The 23,269-nt window shown below is 35.3% G+C and overlaps 1 protein-coding gene across 1 annotated transcript in view; it reads right to left on the reverse strand.

The window, feature by feature from the left end:
- The window catches only part of PTPRQ (protein tyrosine phosphatase, receptor type Q), a 268,160-nt gene that overhangs the window by 33,102 nt on the left and 211,789 nt on the right, over positions 1–23,269 (reverse strand). The window contains exons 36-37 of the mRNA XM_027842510.1: positions 6,161–6,187; positions 5,383–5,464 (exon numbers count right to left, since the gene is read on the reverse strand). Of these exons, the coding sequence (XP_027698311.1) occupies positions 5,383–5,464; positions 6,161–6,187 (109 nt within the window). The remainder of the gene's footprint in view (positions 1–5,382; positions 5,465–6,160; positions 6,188–23,269) is intronic.

Here is a 23,269-nt window from a genome sequence, read left to right on the forward strand (position 1 = left end):
CAGGCTGATTACATGTTGTTTCTATTCAGTCATTTTTCAGCCGTGCCCTACTCTTTGTGACTTCATTTGGAATTTTCTTGGCAAAGGTACCGGAATGGTTTTCCATTTCCTTCTCCAGCTCATTTTACAGATGAGGAAACTGAGGCAAATGGGGTTAAGTTACTTGCCCAGGGTCACACAGCTAGTAAATGCCTGAGGCTGAATTTGAACTCAGGAATGTGGGTCTTTCTGACTCCAGACCCAGCACTCTATGCACTTTCCCACCTAGCTACTCCATAGCAAGAACTTAAAATGTGCTTGTAGATTAATGCACCTTCCTAGTAGAATTTAAGATTCTTTAGGAAAGGGACTGTCTCCCTTTTGTATTAGCATCCTTACAGGCTACCACAGTACTTGGCATATAATAATAACAATAGCTAAAATTTAGATAGAACTTACTGATTTTCAAAGATCTTTAGATGTTATCTCATTTGATATTACATAATAAGTGCTTAATTTAAATGCTTGTTGATTGACTAATTGATTGCTGGTATTCTTAATATTGTTCAATCTTTGCCTAGAAACTAGAAATTAGAACTAAATGGAAGGAAGGCACAAAAGTTCCCCTTGGAGAGGTGAAAACAAGTTGTTTCAATGTATGCCCAAAGGCAATATGAAACCATCTTGGCTTGGTGTACTTGGCCTTCTAAGTTTACACTGCTCATTTTGAGGTCAAGGAGAGAGACCAATGTGACATTTACAGTTGACATACCAATACCTTTTGCAGAGAATAAAGACATTTATTTTTCAGACATTCAAATAACATATGAAGAACTTTAAAAGATCTTTCTAATTAAGTCAACATATATTTTGACACTTGATGACAGTGGGAGGACAGGCACAGGAGAATAAGATAAAAACTGTGAGAAAGTAAGATTCAGAATGAAGAAATGAAAGAGTTAAAGACTCATAATTACCCTGAACCCAACTATGTTCTTCAAGAAGACAGAAGTTTGCAGACATAGTTAGCATACAGTATCACAAAAATGAATCTGAATATGTTTTAGGATCTTTAGTTGAGAAACAATAAACCTTAGATGTCATTGAATCTAAGTCTCTCATTTTATAGATGAAGAAACTGATATTCCTTGAAATGGTGATACAAATAGAAAAACAAATAATATAATTCTTTCTCTCAAAGAGCTTATGTTATAATTGGGGGAGACAACACATAAAAGAAAGTTCAGTTTCAGGGGAAATGGAAATGCCATGAACTCCTAAGAATACAGTTATAGCAGGGCTGATGGAACAGCTCATGTGTTCATTGATTGTACAAGTAAATCAGATGGTAGTGTCCAAGGGTCCAAAGGACATAGAAAGGACAGATGGTAAGCACCAGAAGACTTTAGGATGTGGCAGCAGACACTGATGGTAAGAGCTAGAGGTCCCCTATTGCATCAGAAAGAATAGAGTTGGTGCCTCCCGTTTTATGTAAGATGTACAAGCAGCCAAATACCCTCAATGTGGCCTGGGCAGCTCAAGGGTAGGGGTGGGGACGAAAGAAAAGAGAAGTGGGGAATCTATCCCCAGAGGTGGATGGGTTTTCCCTGTGATCCAGGAAGGCAATACAGTTAAGGACTACAAAAGACTAAAATCTCTGAACAATCAAAACTGAAGGAGATCCATATAGCAATGGGAAGATGTATGGTGACCATAAGCTGGTTATAGCATACTGCCAATTATAATATATATGAAATAAGTGGCAAAATAGTATTATTGAGGGCATGCATGATCAGAAAAGGAGGTGGGCTAGACACACATTGAAAATCAGAAACAATAGATGAACAACCAAAGAGCAACATGGGTACTACTATATAGAAATAGTTAAAGTACCCACATGTGCAAAAATATTTGTAGTAGCTCTTTTTGTAATAGCAAAGAATTGAAAACTGAGAGGATGAACATCAATTAGAGAATGGCTAAACAAGTTGAGGTATATGATTGCGATGAAAAACTATTTTTCATATATTTCATAAGAAATAATTAGCAGGATGGTTTAAAAAAACTTGGGATGAGTTACATGAATTAATTCAAAGTGAAGTGAGCAGAACCAGGAGAATATTTTACATGATAACAGTAATATCATTGATCATCCTTATTATATGATCAGCTACTCTGATGAGATCTACTTAGTTATTCTGATCAAAACAATGATCCAAGACAATTCCAAAGGACCCATGATAAAAATTGCTATCTACCTCCAGAAAGAGAACTGATAAACTGAGTGCAAATAGAAGCATACTTTTTTTTACTTTTCTTGTTTTGTTTTGTGTATGTTTTCTTTTGCAATATGGTGAAACATACTATCCAAATCTACGTAGAGAGCGGAGAGATTCTAAATGCAGAAAATGAAACATTTCTTTTCTCTCTTTTTCTTCCTTCTTCTCTTCCTTCTTTCCTCTTTCCTTCCTTCCTTCCTTCCTACATGATCAATGTAAGAATTTGTTTGGTGTAACTATACATATTTGTAATGGTCTTTACTCTTCTTGCTTTCTGAATAGGAGGGGAGGAGGAGGCAGGAAGAGAATGTAGAACTGAAAATAGAATAAAATTTTATAACAAGAGAAATAAAGAAAAGCTAGTTGAATATTGCTTTGAGCTGAATTTATGAAGAAACTAGGAAAAATAGATGAGAAAGTATATCAGGGCTTGAAATGTGCATGTGTAGAGATATAAGTAATGTCAATGAAACTACAAATCGATTAAAATACTAAAGTATATTATTCTTACAATAACCCAAGCAACAGGACATCAAATATCATTATATCCATCTTTTAGATGAAGAAACTGAAGGACAGAGATAAAGAGGCTGGCACGGAGTAATAGTTTAATAGCTGCTTTTTGATTGCCTGCCTTACTGAATTGTTCTTTTAAGTGGAAAGTAGACCTGAATTAGGGGCAGCTAGGTGGTGCAGTGGATAAAGCACCAGCGCTGAATTCAGGAGGAACTGAGTTCAAATCGAGTCTCAGACACATAACACCTGCTAGCTGTGTGACCCTGGGCAAGTCACTTAACCCCATTGCCTAACCAAAAAAAAAAAAAGTAAACCTGAATTCTAAACACACAGCCTATCAAGCTGATTAAATATAGTTAAATCAAATTAGTATCTAAGACAAGTTTAATGTTCATATGCCAAGAGTTCTAACCATTCCAACCCTTTTTTAAGGAAGCCAGAGAGAAGCCTTACACTTCTAGATTTGTAGCAAATTTATGAATGTAGAATAAATTAGATCAATTCAAATTTATATTGAGAAGGTATTAGTTTCCAACAGTTTTGTCAGACTAACAGGTTTATTATGGCTATTTCTTGATTGGTGCAAATAATGAATCTCTGAGTTCTGTGGAGTGATCAAATAATTCTAATCTACAGAGCATATTTCCATTGCACCGGAACCAGTTACCGTATTTTGCCTAATTATAACTTGAAATAATATGAATTCAAATACATTGGGTCAGTTCACAGGATTTGTTATATGCATAAATTGGTACTTAGTTATATGTGTAATGCAGCTGCTTAATGTGATATGGTATCATTACATCATATATAACTAATAAAATTTTTGAATGCTTTATTATAATAAGAAATTTTGGTAGTCCATATTATCATTTTAGCTACCTTAATATCTTTCAATATATTATTTTAATAAGGGAGGCAATGTGCCTACATTAAGATAATAGAATGTATAATATAATTTTATGTGCCACAAATTTTACAATATATTTAACTATGGCCTCAGTTATAAAAAACAACAAATATGGGATCATTTAAAATGGGTTAATGGTATACTTGTTTATACTACAAAATTAATACTTGGAAAATAAATACTTGCTAAAAAATTTAGAATCAACTTGAAAGTACATCATATCAATGACATACCCCAAATAGTTATTTTGAAACTACAGTCCTTTAAAAAAAAAAGTAAAACTAGAAACTTTCCCAATATGAAACACAAAATGTAAAATTTTATGGCTAGGTAATTTTTTCATCTACTCAGTCATGCATAATTTAATTATAATCACTCCTGTTCTAGCAAAATTATACTTCTGCTCTTTAAAAAAAGTCTTCCCTCCATTACTGCTCAGAAGAATTTTATGGTACCATTGGTTTTATTAAGTCCAGACCAATATTACTTAACTAGCATAACCAAAAAGCTGTAGGAAACACCATTAATCTTCTCACATTTTTGCTATTATTCCTTGAGAGACTGAAATATTATAATCTAGTCTATATATGTACTTTATTTGGTTCGTATTTTCATGAGTTCGAACAGCTGATAAATCAAAAACGAAGCTTTGGGAGAATGGATTGGAAAATTATTTCTGTGATATAAAATGATTGTGCATGTTAGAAAAGGTAACTTAAAAGGCCAAATAACCAACAGATCAGACACCTAAATATACTCAAATACAATCTCATTTTCAAAGTAGTGAAAGGATAATAAAAAATACACACAAGCTTTAAATGTGTTTATAAGAAATGCTTAACAGTTTGTTGAATGAATGAAAATTCTATGTTAACTTCAAAAAATTAGTTTTTCCACCAAACTTTTTTCCTTTTTTCTTCCCCTCACTCAATTTTATGTGGGCCCATAAATAAAATACACAAACTTGAATTTGCACTATTTTGAGTTATAATTATGTAAAATATGGTAATTGGTTCCAGTGCAATGGAAATATGCAGCATAAATTTGAATAATGGCATCACTCCACAGGACTCAGGGATTCATTATTTGCACTAAGCAGGACATAGCTATAAACTTGTTAATTTGACAAAAATGTTGGAAACCAATTCCTTCTCAATACAAATTTGAATTAATTTAATCTATTCTACATTCACACATATCTGAGAAAACATTATGTCAAATTGTATTTTCTGGTGTACCTCTACTGTTCTTACAAATTACAAAGGTTAATATAAAATGGGCCCTCTAAGTTAAACAGTCACCATTTCAATCCAAGGATTAAACGTACAAATCGATTCAGAATTTTGAGCTCTCTATCTATCCCATGCAAAGACGGTGACCATATTACTCAGAAAATGGAATTTTGTTTTTGGTAAAAGGAGTGAGAAGAGAAGGACATTTCTCCTTCCAGGGGAGGGAGGGCCAAAGAAGATAATTTTTTTCCTGACACACTAGGTGAATAGTTCTGATCAGGTTGCATTAAAGACCGCACTGCCCAAATCCGTGTAACATTACTATCTAAACAATCAACCTGGTAATTGGGTATTGATTATCAAGGCCAGAGTCCTTCATGGCCTTGCCTGTTTAAAATGGACATGAAATGTGACACATGAAACGACTGGAGGTCTCGCAATGTTGTGACAACTGCTAGTAACATACCGAAAATTCTTCTTCAAACTTTAGGTTGTTGTTTGTACAGAGCTCTTCGACATGTTGCAGAAAGGCCTTCTTGCTTATTGGCCTCAAAGTAAAAGAAAGAAAGAAAGAAAAAGGGAGAATGTTAGCTTTTTTCCTTTAGGCTCAGGACTGTGCATGTTGTTTGAGAGTTCAAGAAAATAGACATTCAAAAAGTAAGATTTTTCTAAAGATCTCAAGCAGCATGGACTTTGAAATGCCATTTGATTGTCTTTATCAATAAAGATCCTTTCATTTTCCTTTAATGATGGTCCAATTTCTTAGCTTTCATGGTATAAAACAAATGTCAATGAGAGTTTGTTTGCAAGCGATTTGGGATTAACAATTTAATATTCATTCCAATCTAAGTTTTCTAAGTCCGAGAAAGTGCATAAAGTTATCATTGCATTCTAAAGTACATAATACCTCTTTGTCACTCAGAAAACATTTTATACATTACAAGGTTTTAGAAGATATAAAATATTGCAGTGACCTCATTCTCATAATGACATGGATTTTAAACCCCAAGGAGTTTAAATAGCCCTGTATTACTTCCCAAGCTAAAACACAGACATGCAGACTTCACCCCAGAGAGAGAGAAAGCATTTCTCCAGTTACCATGCAATTAGTCATGCTTTTATGATTTATATCCAGCTTGGAGGTTTTTTTTTTGTAATAAACATACAAAGAGGAACCACACATCAAGATTCATCAAGCCAGTTAATCTACAGTCAACATTAAAAAAAATCTTGAATCAACTTACTTGATGGATTTTCTATAACTAAGTAACCTGCAACAGAGATTGTGTTAAATGTATTGTACATTAGATAATACGGTGCACCTTGACAGAGTTCTAGATGCAAACTGGAAACACATAAAGGATCTCAAATGTTGATAGCTATTGAAAATGTACAGTATTATGGCTTAAATTTTCTGATGTGATTCCTTTTCTTAATTCTCTTTCAATATGTTTACTTAGTTTTCTCTCATTTCCTAGTTACTCTCTGAGGTTGTTAGGTCTTTATGAAATTTTTCTAGGATACTACAGGTGACAGCTTTATTGCATTATAGTATCTAGTGGCCAAAAAGAGTTAATTCGGGCTTTTAAATGTCCTACTTTAATCTCAAGTAAAGTAGGCACTAGAACAAATGTCTCCAAGAAAAATTCCTTCATATGCCTAAATCTTAATTGATTTGTACATTGGATTTAAAATACTAGTTCAACAAATTTACACACACACACACACACACACACACACACACATGGGGTGGGGGGAGAATAACTCACCAAATTATATTTGTCAAAGAGTTTAGACTCATACTTGGAAAAGTTAGAATTATAATCAATTGTAAAATAAAATATGAACTTACACCATACACATCAATGTTTTACTCATTAACACATTTAATCATGCATAATGTGTTGAACACTGCAAAGAACAACCAAAGTCTAATGAAATAAAATCAGTTAACATATAATCATTTCTATTGTGCTATTAGAAACAAGCAGGATGGTTTCAGAAAAACCTGGGAAGACTTATGTGAACTGATGCAAAGTGAAGTGAACAGAACCAGGAGAACACTGTACACAGTAATAACAATACTATAATGATGATCAACTGTGAAAGACTTAGCTACTCTGATCAATACAATGATCCAAGATAATTCCAAAGGACCCTTGATGAAACATGATATCTACTTCCAGAGAGAGAAATGATGATCTCTGAGAACAGAATGAAGCATACTTTTAACCTCTTTATTTTTCTTGTTTTGTTTTGCTTTTTGCAACATGGCTGATATGGAGACATGTTTTGCATGACTTCACATATAAAATTGATATCATATCACTTGCCTTCTTAAAGGGTAGAGTGGGGCAAGAGGAAGGGAGACAATTTAGAATTCAAAATTTCTTTACTGAAAATTAAAAAGTAAAGAAAAACATAACTTTCTTCATATTTTTCATTTCAAACATCTATAGATATTTGACTTATTCTTGATCATTTCTAATTGAGGTAGGTTTCCTTTGATGCAAGAGAAGATTAGTTTTGAGATGTTTAAACAAAAAAAAAACCTATTGTCAAACATGGCATGATGAATGATGAAGAAAGGAGGCATATGGTGGAGAAATTAAAATGAAAAAGTTTACACGATCAATTTCCTTATAACAGAAAGGTTGATAAAACATATATGTGGGGGAGCTGAAGTAAATCATATAAACTTTTAGGTAAGCTTAAAATCTTTGTTAGTAAATTAAATCAGTAGGAATCTTTAAGAACCCCTTGAAGAAAGAACAAGAAAAATTAACAGATGAGAAAGAATAGACTTTTTAATCAAGTAGAACATGGTCCGGGGAGGGCTGGATATTTTTCTTGAAAGTTTTCAAAGTAATTAATATAAAGAATATGCCATGCCAAAATTACAAGAAATTCATTTTGTTGAGAGGGTTTATACTCATCACAATCTAGTATCTTCAAAAGATTAGCTATGGAAAAGTTCACATATGGAAGGTGCATGAAAAACAGAGGAGGGGCAAAGCATGGTGAAGTACTTAAATCCACTCACAAAAGCAGGTTTTCTTTTTTTTTTCTGAAGAAATGTGATTACACCTTAAACTCTCATAGCTGGATCTTCTTGTTCTTGGTACTAAAAACTTTGTCAAGTAAATTTAGGCAAAATTAGGCAAAATTAGTCAAGTAGGCATTTCCTTGATTATCTTTACTCTTTTCTCTTTCTCTTTGGCAAATTCTTTAAAGACACTATTTAGAAAATATACTTCACTGAATAGAATCTTTCTTGTGTTACACAAATGTTAATGGACTAATCACCATATTTCTTAACTATCTAATCACTTTTAGGACTTTGCTGATATTAGTAAAACTACTATTAAATATTTGCCGATTTTTAAATTTGGGAATCAAACTTCCTAGTGTCTACCCAAATAATCTGGGAACATGGAAGATGTAAAGAAGCTAACCTCAGAGGGTGAAATGAAATACCAGGCTTTGTAGCGGAATAAAATATAATACGAGGCAGGCTTGATACAATGGCTGGAAGGAACTGGCACCCATTGATCAACTCTAGCTTTTTGGTGAACATTAAGAAGCTTATGTAAAATGACGTAGTAATTTTGGTCCAATCCATAATATTAACCTAAAAGAGAAAACTTACTAAAACTATACTGTTATTGACAGTCTGAATGATAAAAGTAGGTAGTGATTTAGCATGAAGTATAATCCAAATTGAATTCCAGAGGTTGCTCCTTGTCAGGACTTGTGGCCAAATTAGCAGCATCAAATTTCAGAACTATTGACCTGGGGCCAAGCAAAAACTTCCTTAAAAGTTCACAGTATCTTCCACATGAATTTATCCTTTTCTATTTGTAATACCTTGGGAGATTCAATGAATTGTGCTCATTTATCTCACATTTGTCTCTATCACAGCAACCTACATAAAGCCTACTATAATGTGTAATGTTTTTACCACCAAAGTGAAGTGTTAGCATGTTACTTAATGCCATATGAGTTCTCCCAAATTAAAGAAAGTTCTTCTTTAATTAAAGAAAAATCCTTTTCATTCTTTCCATTACAGTCAAAAGAATTCAGGCGCACATGTGCCATTTTGGACAACATATTTCTCCCTAGATACAACCACAAATGTGTATCTCTTATAACTGTCATGAAGGATGACCAGAAGGGAGGTGGCCCAACCAGTCATTCAGAGTAAAGGCTAACAGACAGGCAAGCCAAATACTTCCCTGGTCAATACTTTTCAGCTTGGTACCACCTACTGGATCTTCTGTTACACTAGTATAGATTTCAAGAATGTTGAAGGTGATTTGTGGCAGGCAATTTACTTTCTGTCAAGGCAACTTATTTCATTTTTAAACATCCCTAATTGCTGGGAATGAATCAACAAGCATTTAGTAAGCACATACTCCCTGGCAGACATTGTGCCAAGTTTTGGGAATACAAGGAAAGACAAAAACATTCTCTGTCCTCAAGATGCTTACATTCTGATGGGAGGGGACAACTTGTAAACAAATAGACACATATATGATAAATACAAAGTCAATTAAAGATTATCTTAAAAGGGATGTTTTCCTTACATTTAGCTGGAATCCACCTCTTCGTATTTTTACATATTGCTGCTACTTCTAACCTCTGGGAACAACATTTGATGAATGGATGGATGAATATGATCCAAAGCTAGTGGGCTCTCAGAAATTTTACAAAGAATTCTATATATTTTCTTGATAATTTCCAAATAATAAAATCTCTGCTACCATATTACCACTTCCTTTTTTTCCTCTCTACCTCATCCCTTCCCTTTCCAATTCACCTTAACACAACGGGCAAAGTGATAATCCTAAAGCATAGATCCAACCATATCACTCTTCTGTTCAATAATCTCCAGTGACTCCCTGTTACTTCAAGTATCAAATAAAAATTAACTTTATATCCTCTCTGCCACACATTCTCTTTATAAAATATGAATATCTGCCTTACCATTTTCACAGGGTTTTTTTAAAATAAGTAATGAGTGGGATTTTATACATAGATACATATACATATATACACACATGTATATATACATACATACATATATACATATATGTATATATGAGAAAGTGTTATGAACACTATGGGGCATTATACAAATATAAGCATTATTTTATAGCAATCATTGTTTCTGTTATGTTGTTTTATTTTGAGAAGCCCAATAATGTTATAAGTAATGTGGCATAGTAAAAAGAGTCTGGAGTCAGGATACCTAAGTTTTAGCCCTAAATTTGACGCTCATTATCTTTCTATGACTTTGGGTCAGTCACTTAAAATCTTTGAGTCTTATTTTCTTCACTGGTAAACTTGAGGGGGTTATGACTTAGTTTAAATTCTGCTTGTTTACCCTGTATAGTTCAGAAGCCTATGAACACAGTTGCTTTCAAGCATTAAAAAACAAAACAAAAAAATGTATAAAAGCTTAGCTCTTCATGGATGAAAGTTTTTCTTGTTTATAAATCTATTATGATATCATTCTGAAACAGTAGGCTATATTGCATTCAATTGGATAGCAAACTTTCTGGTTATGTTAACTGGAGTTGGGCAAACTGTAGAAAGAGTGATCCTTAGCTACCAAATGCCAGATCCCCATTTCTAGTTTTTTCGAGATCTCTAACAAAATTTCTAACATCATGTCTGAGCTTTATTATAATCATTCTGGGTAGATGAGCAAAAACAGGAAAGCAAGATGTGATATAAAAATTGAATGGAGAAGTTTCCATTGGAGTGAGAATTCATAGAAAGCCCCAAATTCACAGTTGTGAGCAATATTATTTAATTGATTCATTCCAATAAAATTTTCTAATATAATTCGATTCTGAAGACTTATCATAATACAGAAGCAGGTTCATCATGATGGAAAGTCTTCAAGCATCAGCTTGTGACTATTTGAAGACAAATCAAATTAAGTATAATAAGATCATCATAAGAAGGTTGACTACCAGATAATAATTTTGAGGGGAGGGGAGAGAGATCCATGAGACATTAATTTTTTTTTTAAATAGCTCTCAATGCCTTTCTGTTACCATAGTGACATATGACCATGGTCAAGTCACTTTTGCCTAAGTTTTCTCATCTGTGAAGTGAAGAATTTAAACTAGATAATATCTAAGGTCCCTTTCAGCTTTAAATGTTGGGCTTTTGGATGGATGGTCCAAAAGCTACACTGGTACACTTGATACATGAAAAGAACTGAAAGAAGTCTTCCTGTACGTTATATGCTTCCTTTAAGGAAGATAAATAAAAAATCTCACCTAATAATGAGGCACTGAGGAAGTAGAATCTATACCAGTGGAGAAAATACAAATTCTGATTGCTGACATCTTGGACCCATACAAGAGTGACTGTTATTAATAATTCCATGTCATTAATAGTAACATATGGTTCAATGAAAAGTAAAATCAAATCCAATGACTTGGGAGTTTCTGTGTAGTTGGAGATCTAAAACAAAAGTAGAAACTTAAGATCTCTAAGTAAAAATTGTAACCCTCTCCAATTCTAGGGGCAGCTAGGTGGTACAGTGGATAGAGTGTCAGGCCTGGAGTTAGAAAGATTCATATTCATGAGTTTAAATCTGGCCTCAGACACTTACTAGTTGCATGACCCTGGGCAAGTCAGTTAACCCTGTTTGCCCCAATTTCCTCATCTGTAAAATGAGCTGGAGAAGGAAATGGCACACCACTCCATTATCTTTGCTAAGAAAACCCCAAATAGGGTCATGAAAAGTCAGCCACTATTAAAAATGACTGAACAACAACAATAATAAGCCAACTCTTACCTCTTTTTGGCCACCTAGTACCAATTATCAAAAAAGGAAAAGTTATATGCCCCTCATATTTCACCATCTTTAATTAAATCACTTCTAGTGTTTCTTTCTCTTTATTTGTATTTACCTAATTTGTCAGTTGAGATAATAAAGAATTTATTTTATACTCTATTCATTTAATTTCTTAGGGTCATATAAGTTGAGCTAGAAGGGACTTCAGAGCCCATTTTGTCTAACCTTCTCAGGTCTATGGAATAGGAAAACTGAGGCCCAGGGGTGTTAGATGACTTGTACAAAGTTACAGAGACATTTGTCATAAAACATGAAATTTGAACTGAACTCCTCTGATACCAGAGCTAGAGACATTTCCACTGTATCACACTGCTTCAAACACTGTTCTTTGTTTTCCACATTTATTTCACATCCATAGGCAAATTTCAGAAATGATACAATTATCTAGCCTAATTCAAGTAAAGAAATGTTATTTGCATCAGTAGTCTGAATATCCAAATGAAAGGGAGATTTTGGTTCAAATTACCCAGATAATTAGCTCCATTTTCAAGCCAGCATTATGGTTATAGTTTTAGCGGTCAGCTGCGTTCTGAAGCCGTTATACTTCTTGGTAGTTTGAAAAATTGATTTGTTTGATGAATAAGCAGGCTGCTTTGGATAATATATGTTGGAGTTCAGGAGGAATGGGAAAAGGTTTATGGAGCTGGGAAAGTCACCTGAGGACACACGCGATGATTAAGCATTGATGAGGTGATTATGTTTCTTGTAGGGACAATTGTCTGGTTAGACAGGCATAATAACCTGCAACTGAGATCAATTTACATAGAGATTAACAGTGCTATTTTGCAAGGACAGATATTTTTATCTCCTCACTGAGTGATGGACTTATTTTTTAAAACTGCCTCTCACAATACAGTCGTACACAGCAGGCATTTAATAAAGGTTTCATGTGGGAAAAATGAAAAAAATAAAAAAGTATAAATAAAAAATTATAAAAATTATAAAATTATATTTATAATTATAAAAATAATAAAATAAAATAATAAAAATAACATGACAGTAGCCTTGTTTCATTAATTCATTCAGAATAATGGAGCTCATGGTTTGAAGATAAACAATTAACAGTGAGGGAAATTTCCCTATAATAATGTGATTTCAACATTTTCCAATATGGAGGTAGCACTTTAAACTACCAAATTCTGAGCTGCCTTAAGTCCCAGGACACTGCTCCTCCTCCCCCCCTTTTTTTGAGAGAGGGTATTATTTCATGTCTCGGCTTTTTTTTTTTTTAAAGGCTATCAAAAACCTAAATTCCACTCAGATTACTCCTGATAGATCCAGAAAGAAACCATTTATTTATGTTGGCAGTGGTGATTGAAGACCATATTGTCACATAGACTCAGCTTACTCTCAAGGTCAGTCAGTTGAAATCTACAGGGAATTAAAATTTAGCCCAAATAGAAAGCCACAGATAATCCACAGACAGGAAGCTTAATCCAGCATTACCGATGATACAGAAGGAGAAAAAAAAAGGAGAAACGTGTATTTAACCAATTATGTTACACTAAGAAGGCAAAAAAAAACCCTACTAACTTTGCTTCCTTTCTGGAATTAAATTAAATAGCAGATTTACATAAAAAAACTATTTTGGTGATAAGAAAACAAAGCTATTGGATATTTACTTCCAATTTTTGCAAAAAAACAAAACAAAAAAAAAACAGAACATGAGTTTGCCATCTATGAGGACACCAATTAATTTTTATGAGATCATAAATTTTAGAACTTGAAGGGACCATAGGAATTATTTTGTTCAATACCTTCTCTTTACAAATAAGGAAACTGAGGCCTCAAGAGTTAAAGGGACATAGCCAATATAGCAAAGGTAGTATGTAGCAGAACCCACATTTGGACTCTGGTATTCTAACTCCAAACCTGGGGTCTCTTTATTGCACTACTCAAGTTAGTGCTTAAAGTAGTGCTTCTACTTTTAGAATGATACTAAACCATCCAAAGCAATATTTTGAACTATATGTTCTTTCTTTTTCTTTACTTGTTCCCCTTTCCACTATGCATGAAGTGTGGGGCTTTCTTACAAGTCCCTTTAAAAATGTTCTCCTGCAGACCTAATGTGCCCTATCTATCTATTACACTTAATTCAAGTTTTAACTTGATGGCTAGTTTTGCATATTTGATCATGCACACCTTCTATGGCGAGGACAAGGGCAAGGTAGTGTATACCCCTTATTATTAGAATTGGAAAATGAATCACTAAATAAGTGATAGCTAAGACCCTTGTCTGCCAAAGTGTTGGCTGTGGTGAGCTGAAGCACAGTCACAAACGGCAGCAAGAACAGACAAAGCAAGCCTGCCTGGAGGAGGGCAAAAGGCAAGAAAGTTATTCTCAGGGATGTCAAGAGGCCGAGTTCAGATTTCCAGGGCAACAAGGGCAGAAAGTCTCCCATTTCACTGTACTCCTCCCCATTGCCATGACTATCTCCAAAGCTCCAACAGACATTTCGCTTGCTGAACCATATAGTTTCAATTTAAAACCCGGGACACAAACGAAAGCATCTCTAGGGACAATGGAGCAGAAGCTGATACGCCAGTTGATGGACAGAATGATGACTCTGCTGACAGCCCTGGTTCACCTACTGGATGTGATAATGATGAAGGTGAAGAGGTGGACAGAAAGGTGCTCAGCTAGGACTTCAACGAAGATGGGACTGATGACATGTTACAGCCAGAAAAGAAGTGTATGTAGCTTGAACCATCAACCAGGGTGGCAGGTAGAATTTTAGAGCCCTTTTTCTAAGATTGAGGTTGGAAATCAATCTCCTTTCCTAGAGTCAACTTTTATGGAGCAATCTAGAGTAGAAAAAGAAAAAAAAAACTAGGATGATCATCCCATTCTAGATCACTCAATTAGAAAAATCATTCCCAGTTCTACTTATTATTATTTCTTTTTTTTTTTGATCTAGACTTGTTGGGCAGGGGGTGTACACTAGTATCAAAACTCCATTTACTAATGCAGCTCATAAGATTATGGGTCTAGAGAGGGAAATGGACCTCAGAGGCCATTTAGTATAACCCTTTCATTTTATAGATGAGGAAATTGAGACTCAAAAAAAGCTAAATGATTTGTCTAGTGTCACACAGCTAGTAAGTGGAATAGGCAGGATATGCATCTGGATCTTCCTGACTCGAAGTCCAACATTCTAACTGTCCAAATGCCTCCTTTGCTATTGCCAAATCCTGTTTGGCAACTCATCTGTAATTTATGGGTTTAGTAAGTTGCCTAGGGCACTGAAAAGTCAAATGGCTTATACATAGTTACACAGTTTGTATGTGATACAGGCATGACTTGAACCCAGACCTTCTTAATTCCAAGGCTGGCTCTCTACTTTGCTATGGTGCCCTTCATGATTCATATATAGATAGTTTATAAAGGACCAGAGAAACCAAACTATTCACTTTAGATATCTTGAGCTAAGAGATATGAATCCTTGTAGAACATGAGAGGCTAAAGGTGGTCAAGGCATCTGTCTCTCATTCTAGGAAGAAACATTGAGTGATAGGCTACAAAAGAAGTGAGATTTCCTCTGATGCACCTATAACAAGAAGAGAAAGAAGTTGTTGTTGTTGTTTTTAATTTTGTCTTATGCTGAAGAAGAAAGACATTTGGGAGAGTCAATCAATGAACTAGTATTTGGCCACTTGTTAGCCTGGAACGCAGAGAGGTCACCTCTGAATACTAGTTGGTAATGGATATTTTATGTGAGATGTGATCACTTAAATCTCTAGCTCAAAAGCATCAACCGTTTTCCTTTAACAACTGCAGATTCTTAGTGGAAAACTTATTTTCATAAAACTATTTAAACCATACTAATAGGAAATTTGATCATTAGTTGATTGAAAGAAAAATGTATTAATACAATTTTAGAATGCTAATCTCTGTAAATCTTTGAAAGTGAACTGGCTTATTCTATTGTGATTATTCTTAGCACTGAATTTAATGAGCTAATAAATTTAAAAGCCTAGTACTAGGATGCGCAAGGGTTTAGTACAATCCTACTGGGAACATCAAGGTTTGAGTTTGAAGTGAGCCATTAAGATCTGAGATTCATTCATTAGAGAGTAGAATGTAAGCTTCTTAAGGGCGGGGTCTATTTTGTCTTTGTAGTTTCCCGAGAAGTAGGTGATCAGTTGATAAATTCTTGTTGAATTGAAAAGAAACTGACTCATTTGGAGTGGACTGGAAATTCAAGTCATTTGTGATTTGATTCTCCCTCCACATCTTTTCTATTTAGTGAACTGTTCATTGCATTCTGGGTAAGCTGCGTTTGGATAGCAACTGGGCTAAAGCCCTGCCTGTTCTGACCCTCCTGTGTGTCATTTCCCCAAGCATATAGATCATTTTGTGAGAGGATGATTCTGAACACTAGGACAATATAAGCCTTCACAGCTGGTCATATGCTTAGTAGGTTTCTGCACCTAAGGGTTAGGGGTAGAAGCTGGTATTTTTTCTTTTTCAGATGTTCAGAGAAAACTCCTTGATGTTTTTGTTTTGTTTTGTTTTGTTTTGCTTTTGAGGGGAAAAAAGGGGTCTAGTTTCCAACCTGTGATTTAGATAAGCAGGCCCATGATTTGTCACACTAATAGAATAATAAATTGGTGTAGTCATTTTCACTTAAGGAAGAGAATTTTTAGAGATGAAAATTTACATAATTATGTCCATGATAATTACTTTCAATATATGCAATATTAAGTTTATGAACACACAGCCAATTATACATGCTAATAAGAAACCAGAAAAAAATATAGCACTGACATGCAATGAAGAAGAAAAACTAGGAAAGAGAGGCACATCATAACACATATGATTTTTTTTTTTGCTTTGGAAAAATTAACACACATAAATAGAATCTGAATAATTACATAACGCAAAATGCAATAATACCACACCACCTGGCAACACTGCAGTATTACACAGTGACTTACTGGATGACAAATATGTCCTTGCGTCTAAAGAAAAATGAAGAGTAGCTGGAAGTAAAGATCCATTATTGATTTAGTAGATGAACATGCTCCATTATTTTTGGTTTGTTTGTTTTTTTTTTGGGGGGGTTGCCACTTTGAGAAAATGTGCACAGAACTTGTTAAGGTCTTCATTATCCTCCTAGGACACTTACTGCCTGTTGGATTCAGACAATATTGTCTGATGGCTTAAGACTGGACAATAAGTCCTAGTACAAAAGTTAAATCAATGTCAGATGTCTGCCACAGAATTGACACCAATGAAAATCCAAACAGTAATTTTGCACATGTAGTTTTTAGCATCAGTCAAATCTCTTTTTTTCATTTACTACAACCTTACAGCTCTGTTAAAGTAATAAGAGATCCATAACTGTTCTCTCCCTAACACTTCCCCCCTCTTCTCCCAACATGTCCTCCAGACAGATAAATATTTAGAATAAACAGATCAAGAGTGGTAGTCTTTTATCTTGATGACTTCCTTAATTTCCAGTGGCTGGCAGGCTCTTCAGAAAGGATACGATAGGACATTCCCATTTAAGGTGACTGTCATCACAATTTATTAACCTCAACTAGCTTATTTAAAGCATGGCCAATATATGAAAATAGAGCATTTTACAAAAGACAAATTAGTCCAGCAGTCATTCCTGTTGCCAAAGGTTTAATGTAAGATCCCCTTAGCTTAGGAGTTCTTAAGCTTTTCTGTATGTCTTGGACCTTTTTGGTCCCCTTGTTAGGATCATATTCTTAAATGCTTAAAATAAAATATGTAGGATTACAAAGGAAATTGATTATATTAAAATGTTTTTTAAAAAAGTTCATAGACCCCAGGTTAAGGACTGCTGCTTGACCTCTCCATATGCATTTAACATTTATTACAATTCAATTCTATAATCTATATAACTCCATCTAGGAGAACACAAACGTTACCTGCAACAAATATGAACGGTCACACAACCATAGGACTTGAGAATCAAGAAGCAGCTAGCAAGCTAACTAGCCATTTATACAAATGCTTTATTTTAAATAACAGCAACCCCATGTTCTTGTTTTTCAGGATTATGGTACATTTCATCTGAAACCTCTTTTCTTCTGATCAAAAACGTGAAGGATCATGAAATCATAGAATCTTAGATTTAGAGCTGGAAGGGACCTTGGAAGTCATCTAGTCCAACCCACTTATTTTTAAGATGAGGAAACTGAGGCATGAAAGTGGTCAAATGTAGTTTTGGGACCTAGTTCCTCCATCTCTAAATCCAGTGTTCTTTCTATTACCTTTCTCTACTTTCACTGAGTTGAACAGCAAGGTTTGCCACTGAAGTGGAACATGAGAAGTGCTGCCTCTCAGTTAGATTTCATTTCTTCTCTCTCCAAAAGGGGTGGCTCATGCCTAGTTCAGATAGCAATATGTCTCATTCTGCAGACCCCATTCAGCACTGGCCTCCAGCTCAAATTTATTTTCAGATGGAAGAAAATGGCATCTGGTCTGGCCTGATGTCAGTGGATTTTTATTGCCCTATCAGATAGGTTTGAATAGGCTGTGGAATCATGAGTTGTCTGTCTCACAGAAAACTTTCAGACCATGATGATACTATCTTTTGTTCTTCATTGCTCTAACTTCTGTCATGCTTCTTAATGGCTTTTCCCTCCTTCTTTCTTTTAATTTAATTTTTGTTTTTATCCCACATTATATTTCTCCTCTAACCCACCCTCACCCATTGAGAAGGCAAGAAATACGATACCCATTATATATATACACAGTCATGCAAAACATACTTCCACATGAGGATGGCTATCTTTCCTAGGGAGGAATTTGCCAACTATCTCCTTTAGGTCCTACTAAGGAATGTGAAATATCAAACTGGCTGAGATTGAGGTGATTTCCTCATCCCTCATTTTCTTAATATGTTGCATCATCAACAGTCCAGGGCTGGGACTTCATTAACATTGAAACCCACTGGGTGAAGAAAATATCTTTATAACAATGTAGAAAGGTATCATCTTGGAGAGCTAAAAGGGGGTACTGAGAAATAAAATGACTTGCCAAGAGTCACACAGCCAGTGGATGTTAAAGGCTCAACTTGAACCTTGGTCTTCTGGACTCTGAGACCTGTTTCCTATCTACTACACCAGGCTGGCGTGGTCCCTCCTCACCCTCATCCTCCATTCTCACTGGACCTGTGATTTAACTGGCAGAGCTATGAAATTCTCAGTGAAGAAACACTCTCTACCAATGAAGATCAATAATCCAATCTTAGATTGCTGCTTAAGGCCACATAGACAGTACGTGTCAGAGAAAGATGTCGGTTTTCCTGATTCTAAGGTTGGTTGTCTTGAATCAAATTGCTGAAGTTTTGCTCTTAAAAATTATGTATAAGTAAAATCTTCTCAGATGGAATCCAAGGTGGATGTATCTAATACCAAATTGGGCTCTATACAAATTGCTCTTGAAAGAGGATCCAGTGAATTTATATAAGAAATTATAACTTGGGCAAATCACTTCACCTCCCTGGATCTGACTTTTCTCATTTGTAAATTAAAGGGGTTGGTCTGAGGCCCCTTTGATCTCTAGATCTATAATTTTATGAAGACCTATGAGAACTTAATGAGAAACACTCAAAAGCTCTTCACTTTGCCTCAGGAAAAAAAGTCTATGTGGCTTTGAAAACATGGCAAAAGTTAGTTGTTTGCCACTTCTGAAAAAGAATGTTGAGTCATTTTTTCAGTCATATCTGACTCTTCATGACTCCATTTGCGGTTTTCTTGGCAGAGATGCTGGAGTGGTTTGCCATTTTCTTCTCCAGTTCATTTTACAGATGAGAAAACTTAGGCAAACAGGGTTAACTGACACGCTCAAGGTCACAGGTAGTAAGTGTGTGAAACCAGATTTGAACTCAGGAAGAGGAGTCTCCCTGACTCCAGGTCCATAGTCTCCCCACTATGTCATATTACGTAATGACAAGGGTGGCATATGTAGGCAACCCGAATTTTATTGAAAATTACATTCCTTGAAGGATAATAGCCTTTTGTGCCTAAACTAAAAATAATGTATAACATTTAAAATTAGAAAACAACCAACAAAATAACATTTCATCTTTTCCTTATCTAACAAATATGAGCTTGGACTTTCATGTCTATTCAGCTATAATTGATAGGATATGCAAAAAAAAGATGGAATTGATGAAAAATACCACAAACCTATGGCATTGAAACTAACAATAGAACTTTGTGGGAAACTGAATACTTTCAAAGAGTAACTGTTTTACTTAGGAACTGTCTCCATAGACCTAGTCAGGTTCTGATTAAGCTTTAGTCACTTAGGCAGAAAGACTGCTATAAATCTTTATCTAGATTATGATAAAAAGCCTCCTAATTAGTCTCCCTGACTCATATTTCTCTTCACTCCAGTCCATTTGGTACAGGATGTTCCAAAAATAAAAAACTGAACTAAGACTTTTGGGACAACCTATATACTGCCAGCAAAGTGTGTTTTATTTTTTCCCTTCCCCCTTAGGCATAGATCTCACACGCTACTTTCCGACTTGATAAACCCCAGTGACTCCATATTCCCATATAGTGAAATATAACCTTATTTGCTTAGATTTCAAAAGCCTTCCCAATTTTCCCCCAGCCAATATTTCCAACCTCATTGTTTAGTACTCTCCTCATGCACTCTAGGATCCAGCTAAACTAGCCTTCTTAGTGTTCTTCACACTTGGCATTCCATATCCTCTCTTTGTCTTTGCCTAGTTATCCCCATGCCTGGAATGTACTCACTCCTCACCTCAACGAATCCCTCCTTTTCTTCAAGATGTAGTTTTCCACCAAAAAGACTTTCCTGAGGGTCCCCAACTACTAATACCCTCCCTCTGAAACTATTTCATATTTAACATTATACTTATTCTCTTTGTACTGTATATAATTGTATACGCACATTTTTTTAATGATCATTTGTACTGTCCTCAGCACCTGGAGCACCCTCACTTTGGAACATCCATCTACCATACTAGCCCCTTCACCCATTTCTGAGATCCTTCCAAGACCTCCATTTTAGAGAGGGGCCCTGACAAACCAACTTTCATTCCCTGCCTGTAGCACTTTTAACTTTATCACCGTGCCTTGACATATGTCCTTTCATCCTTTCCACTCTTCAGCCTCCTTTTGTGGGTTGCCTTCCCCATTAAAATGTAAGCTCTTTGAAGGCAGGGATGCTGCCTTGTTAATTGATTGATCCGGCCCAGCAGATAGCCACATTGGACTGAGTGATTTCCTTCCCTCCTCCCCTCTCCCACCCTGGGATAAATCCAAACAAATTTGTGAAATATCCTGAAGTTTCAAAGAATGCAAGGGACTGCTCTCTTAAGAGGCCTGTTGCATTTTTCCATAAAACTGTCTCTAAAACAAGGCTACTTGATAAGCCACTTAAACTACAAAGGCAGAATATGAGCTCAGAAAAGCAAGTTTAATTAGCAGTGTTTTGATTCGTTTCCTGCATAGCTGGAAACCTATGGGTATTCCATGCTGATGTGTCTATTCATAAAAAAAACTTTCCTGAGTGTGATTCATCTTTTATTGAACTAAATCAAGATAAAATGATGGATCACTTCAGCATAATTGAATGATATGAAATAGCTGTGGATAAAACAGAGCGCTATGTTGCAAAAGGATGAAACCAGTAATGTGGAAAGACATTTGTAAATAGAGTGATAGATTGTTTTCTTTTCTCTTTGGGGTAAAAACCAAGGCACTGATCTAAGGAAGCATGATATAAAGATAGGCATCAAAGTGCAAAGAAATATAAAGGAAAAGAACAAAGTATAATAGACAACTTTTTAAAAGCAATGTCTATAGAAGATTTAGTACCTAGGCATTTTAATGATTCCCCACCTTCTAGATGATTCATCAATTCAATCAGCATTTATTAAGTACCTACTAGGTACTGTGCTTCTTAGGAAGCACTAACAATAAAAAAAAAATTTTTAAAATACCATTTTTATTCTCAGTTGAGAGGCAGCATGGCATAATAGAGAGCCAGCCTTCAAAGCAAGGAAGAACCTACTTCTGGCACAGACAGGATGTGTGACCCTAGGCAAGTCACTTTCCCTCTCACTGCTCTAGGCAATTTTCTAAGAGCTGAAGAGAAGGTGCCAACCTGGATGTTCCCCATTCTAATTTTCACCTGTGAGTTTCTATACCAATGAAATCCCAGGTCTAGTTCCTATCTCTAGCCTATTCTTGATCAGTCATTTTCATTTTGTTGTTGTTTAGACTTTTTGTTTGTTTGTTTGTTTGTTTTTGTCATGTCCAACTCTTTGTGATCCAATTCACACTTTTCTTGGTAAAGATACTGGAGTGGTTTGCCATTTCCTCGTCCATTTTCATTTTATCACTGTCCATTTCTCCTTTCCCTGATAATCTCATTTATTCTCTTGATTTTACCTATAACTTCCATTTTTTTTTTTTGCGTTAGGTAATGGGGTTAAGTGACTTGCCCAGGGTCACATAGCTAGTAAGTGTTATGTGTCTGAGGCTGGATTTGAACTCAGGTCCTCCTGAAACCAGGGCTCTAACCACTGCGCCACCTAGCTGCCCCTCTATAACTTCTATTTGGATAGTTCTCAAATCTCTACCTCCAGCTCTACTGAAATTCAGCCCCTCTTCCTGAGTTTTCCACTGATACTTCAAACTCAACATGTCCAAAACTGAGCATATTATTTTTCCTCCCTGAAGTGACTCTAATTTCTGATAGAAACAGTAAGATTTGGTAACGGATTAGATGCAGAGTGAGTGAAAGTAAAGAGTCAAGGATTCCAACAAGACTGTAAAACTGGTTGGCTAGGAAAAAAATGGTAATGCAGATAACAAAAACAGGGAATTTTGGAAAAAGATTGTTCTATTGCTTTTTTTGATTTCTTTGTTTTTATGGGGAAGATATAACTAATTCTCCTTTGGACATGTGAAGTTTGAGTTCCTGCGGGAACCTCTGTTTCACAATATCTAACAAATGTCAAACAAGTAGTTGGCGATATAGGAATGGAAGGCTGGACTTGGATCCAGGAAGACCTGGCTTTAAGTCCTACCTGTGATATTTACCAGCTGTGACTCTGGCAAAGACACTTTTAACCTTTTTGAGCCTCAGTTTCCTATAGAATGCAGATCTTGCAGAGTTCTCATGAGGATCAAATGAGATAATATATATAAGTGCTTTGCAAACCTTATAGTACACTATTAATGGGAGTTATGATTAGCAATAATAGCTCACATATATTGTCTCACTTGGACTTCTATGTGATAATTGCCATGGGTATTATTATCCTCATTTTACATTTGAAGAAATTGAGGCTTAGAAATCTAAAATGACTTGCCCAGGGTCATGCAGTTAATAAATACCAGGGGCAGAATTTGAACTCAAATCCTCCTGACTTGAAACCTATGACTCTATCCATTGTACCATTCCAGCTCATCTTAATAAGTCTCACTGATTCTACCTCTGGAACATCTCTCA

The sequence above is a fragment of the Vombatus ursinus genome, unplaced genomic scaffold (genome assembly GCF_900497805.2).
Source record: "Vombatus ursinus unplaced genomic scaffold, bare-nosed wombat genome assembly UNPS02014874.1, whole genome shotgun sequence".
NCBI classification, from domain to species: Eukaryota; Metazoa; Chordata; class Mammalia; order Diprotodontia; family Vombatidae; genus Vombatus; species Vombatus ursinus.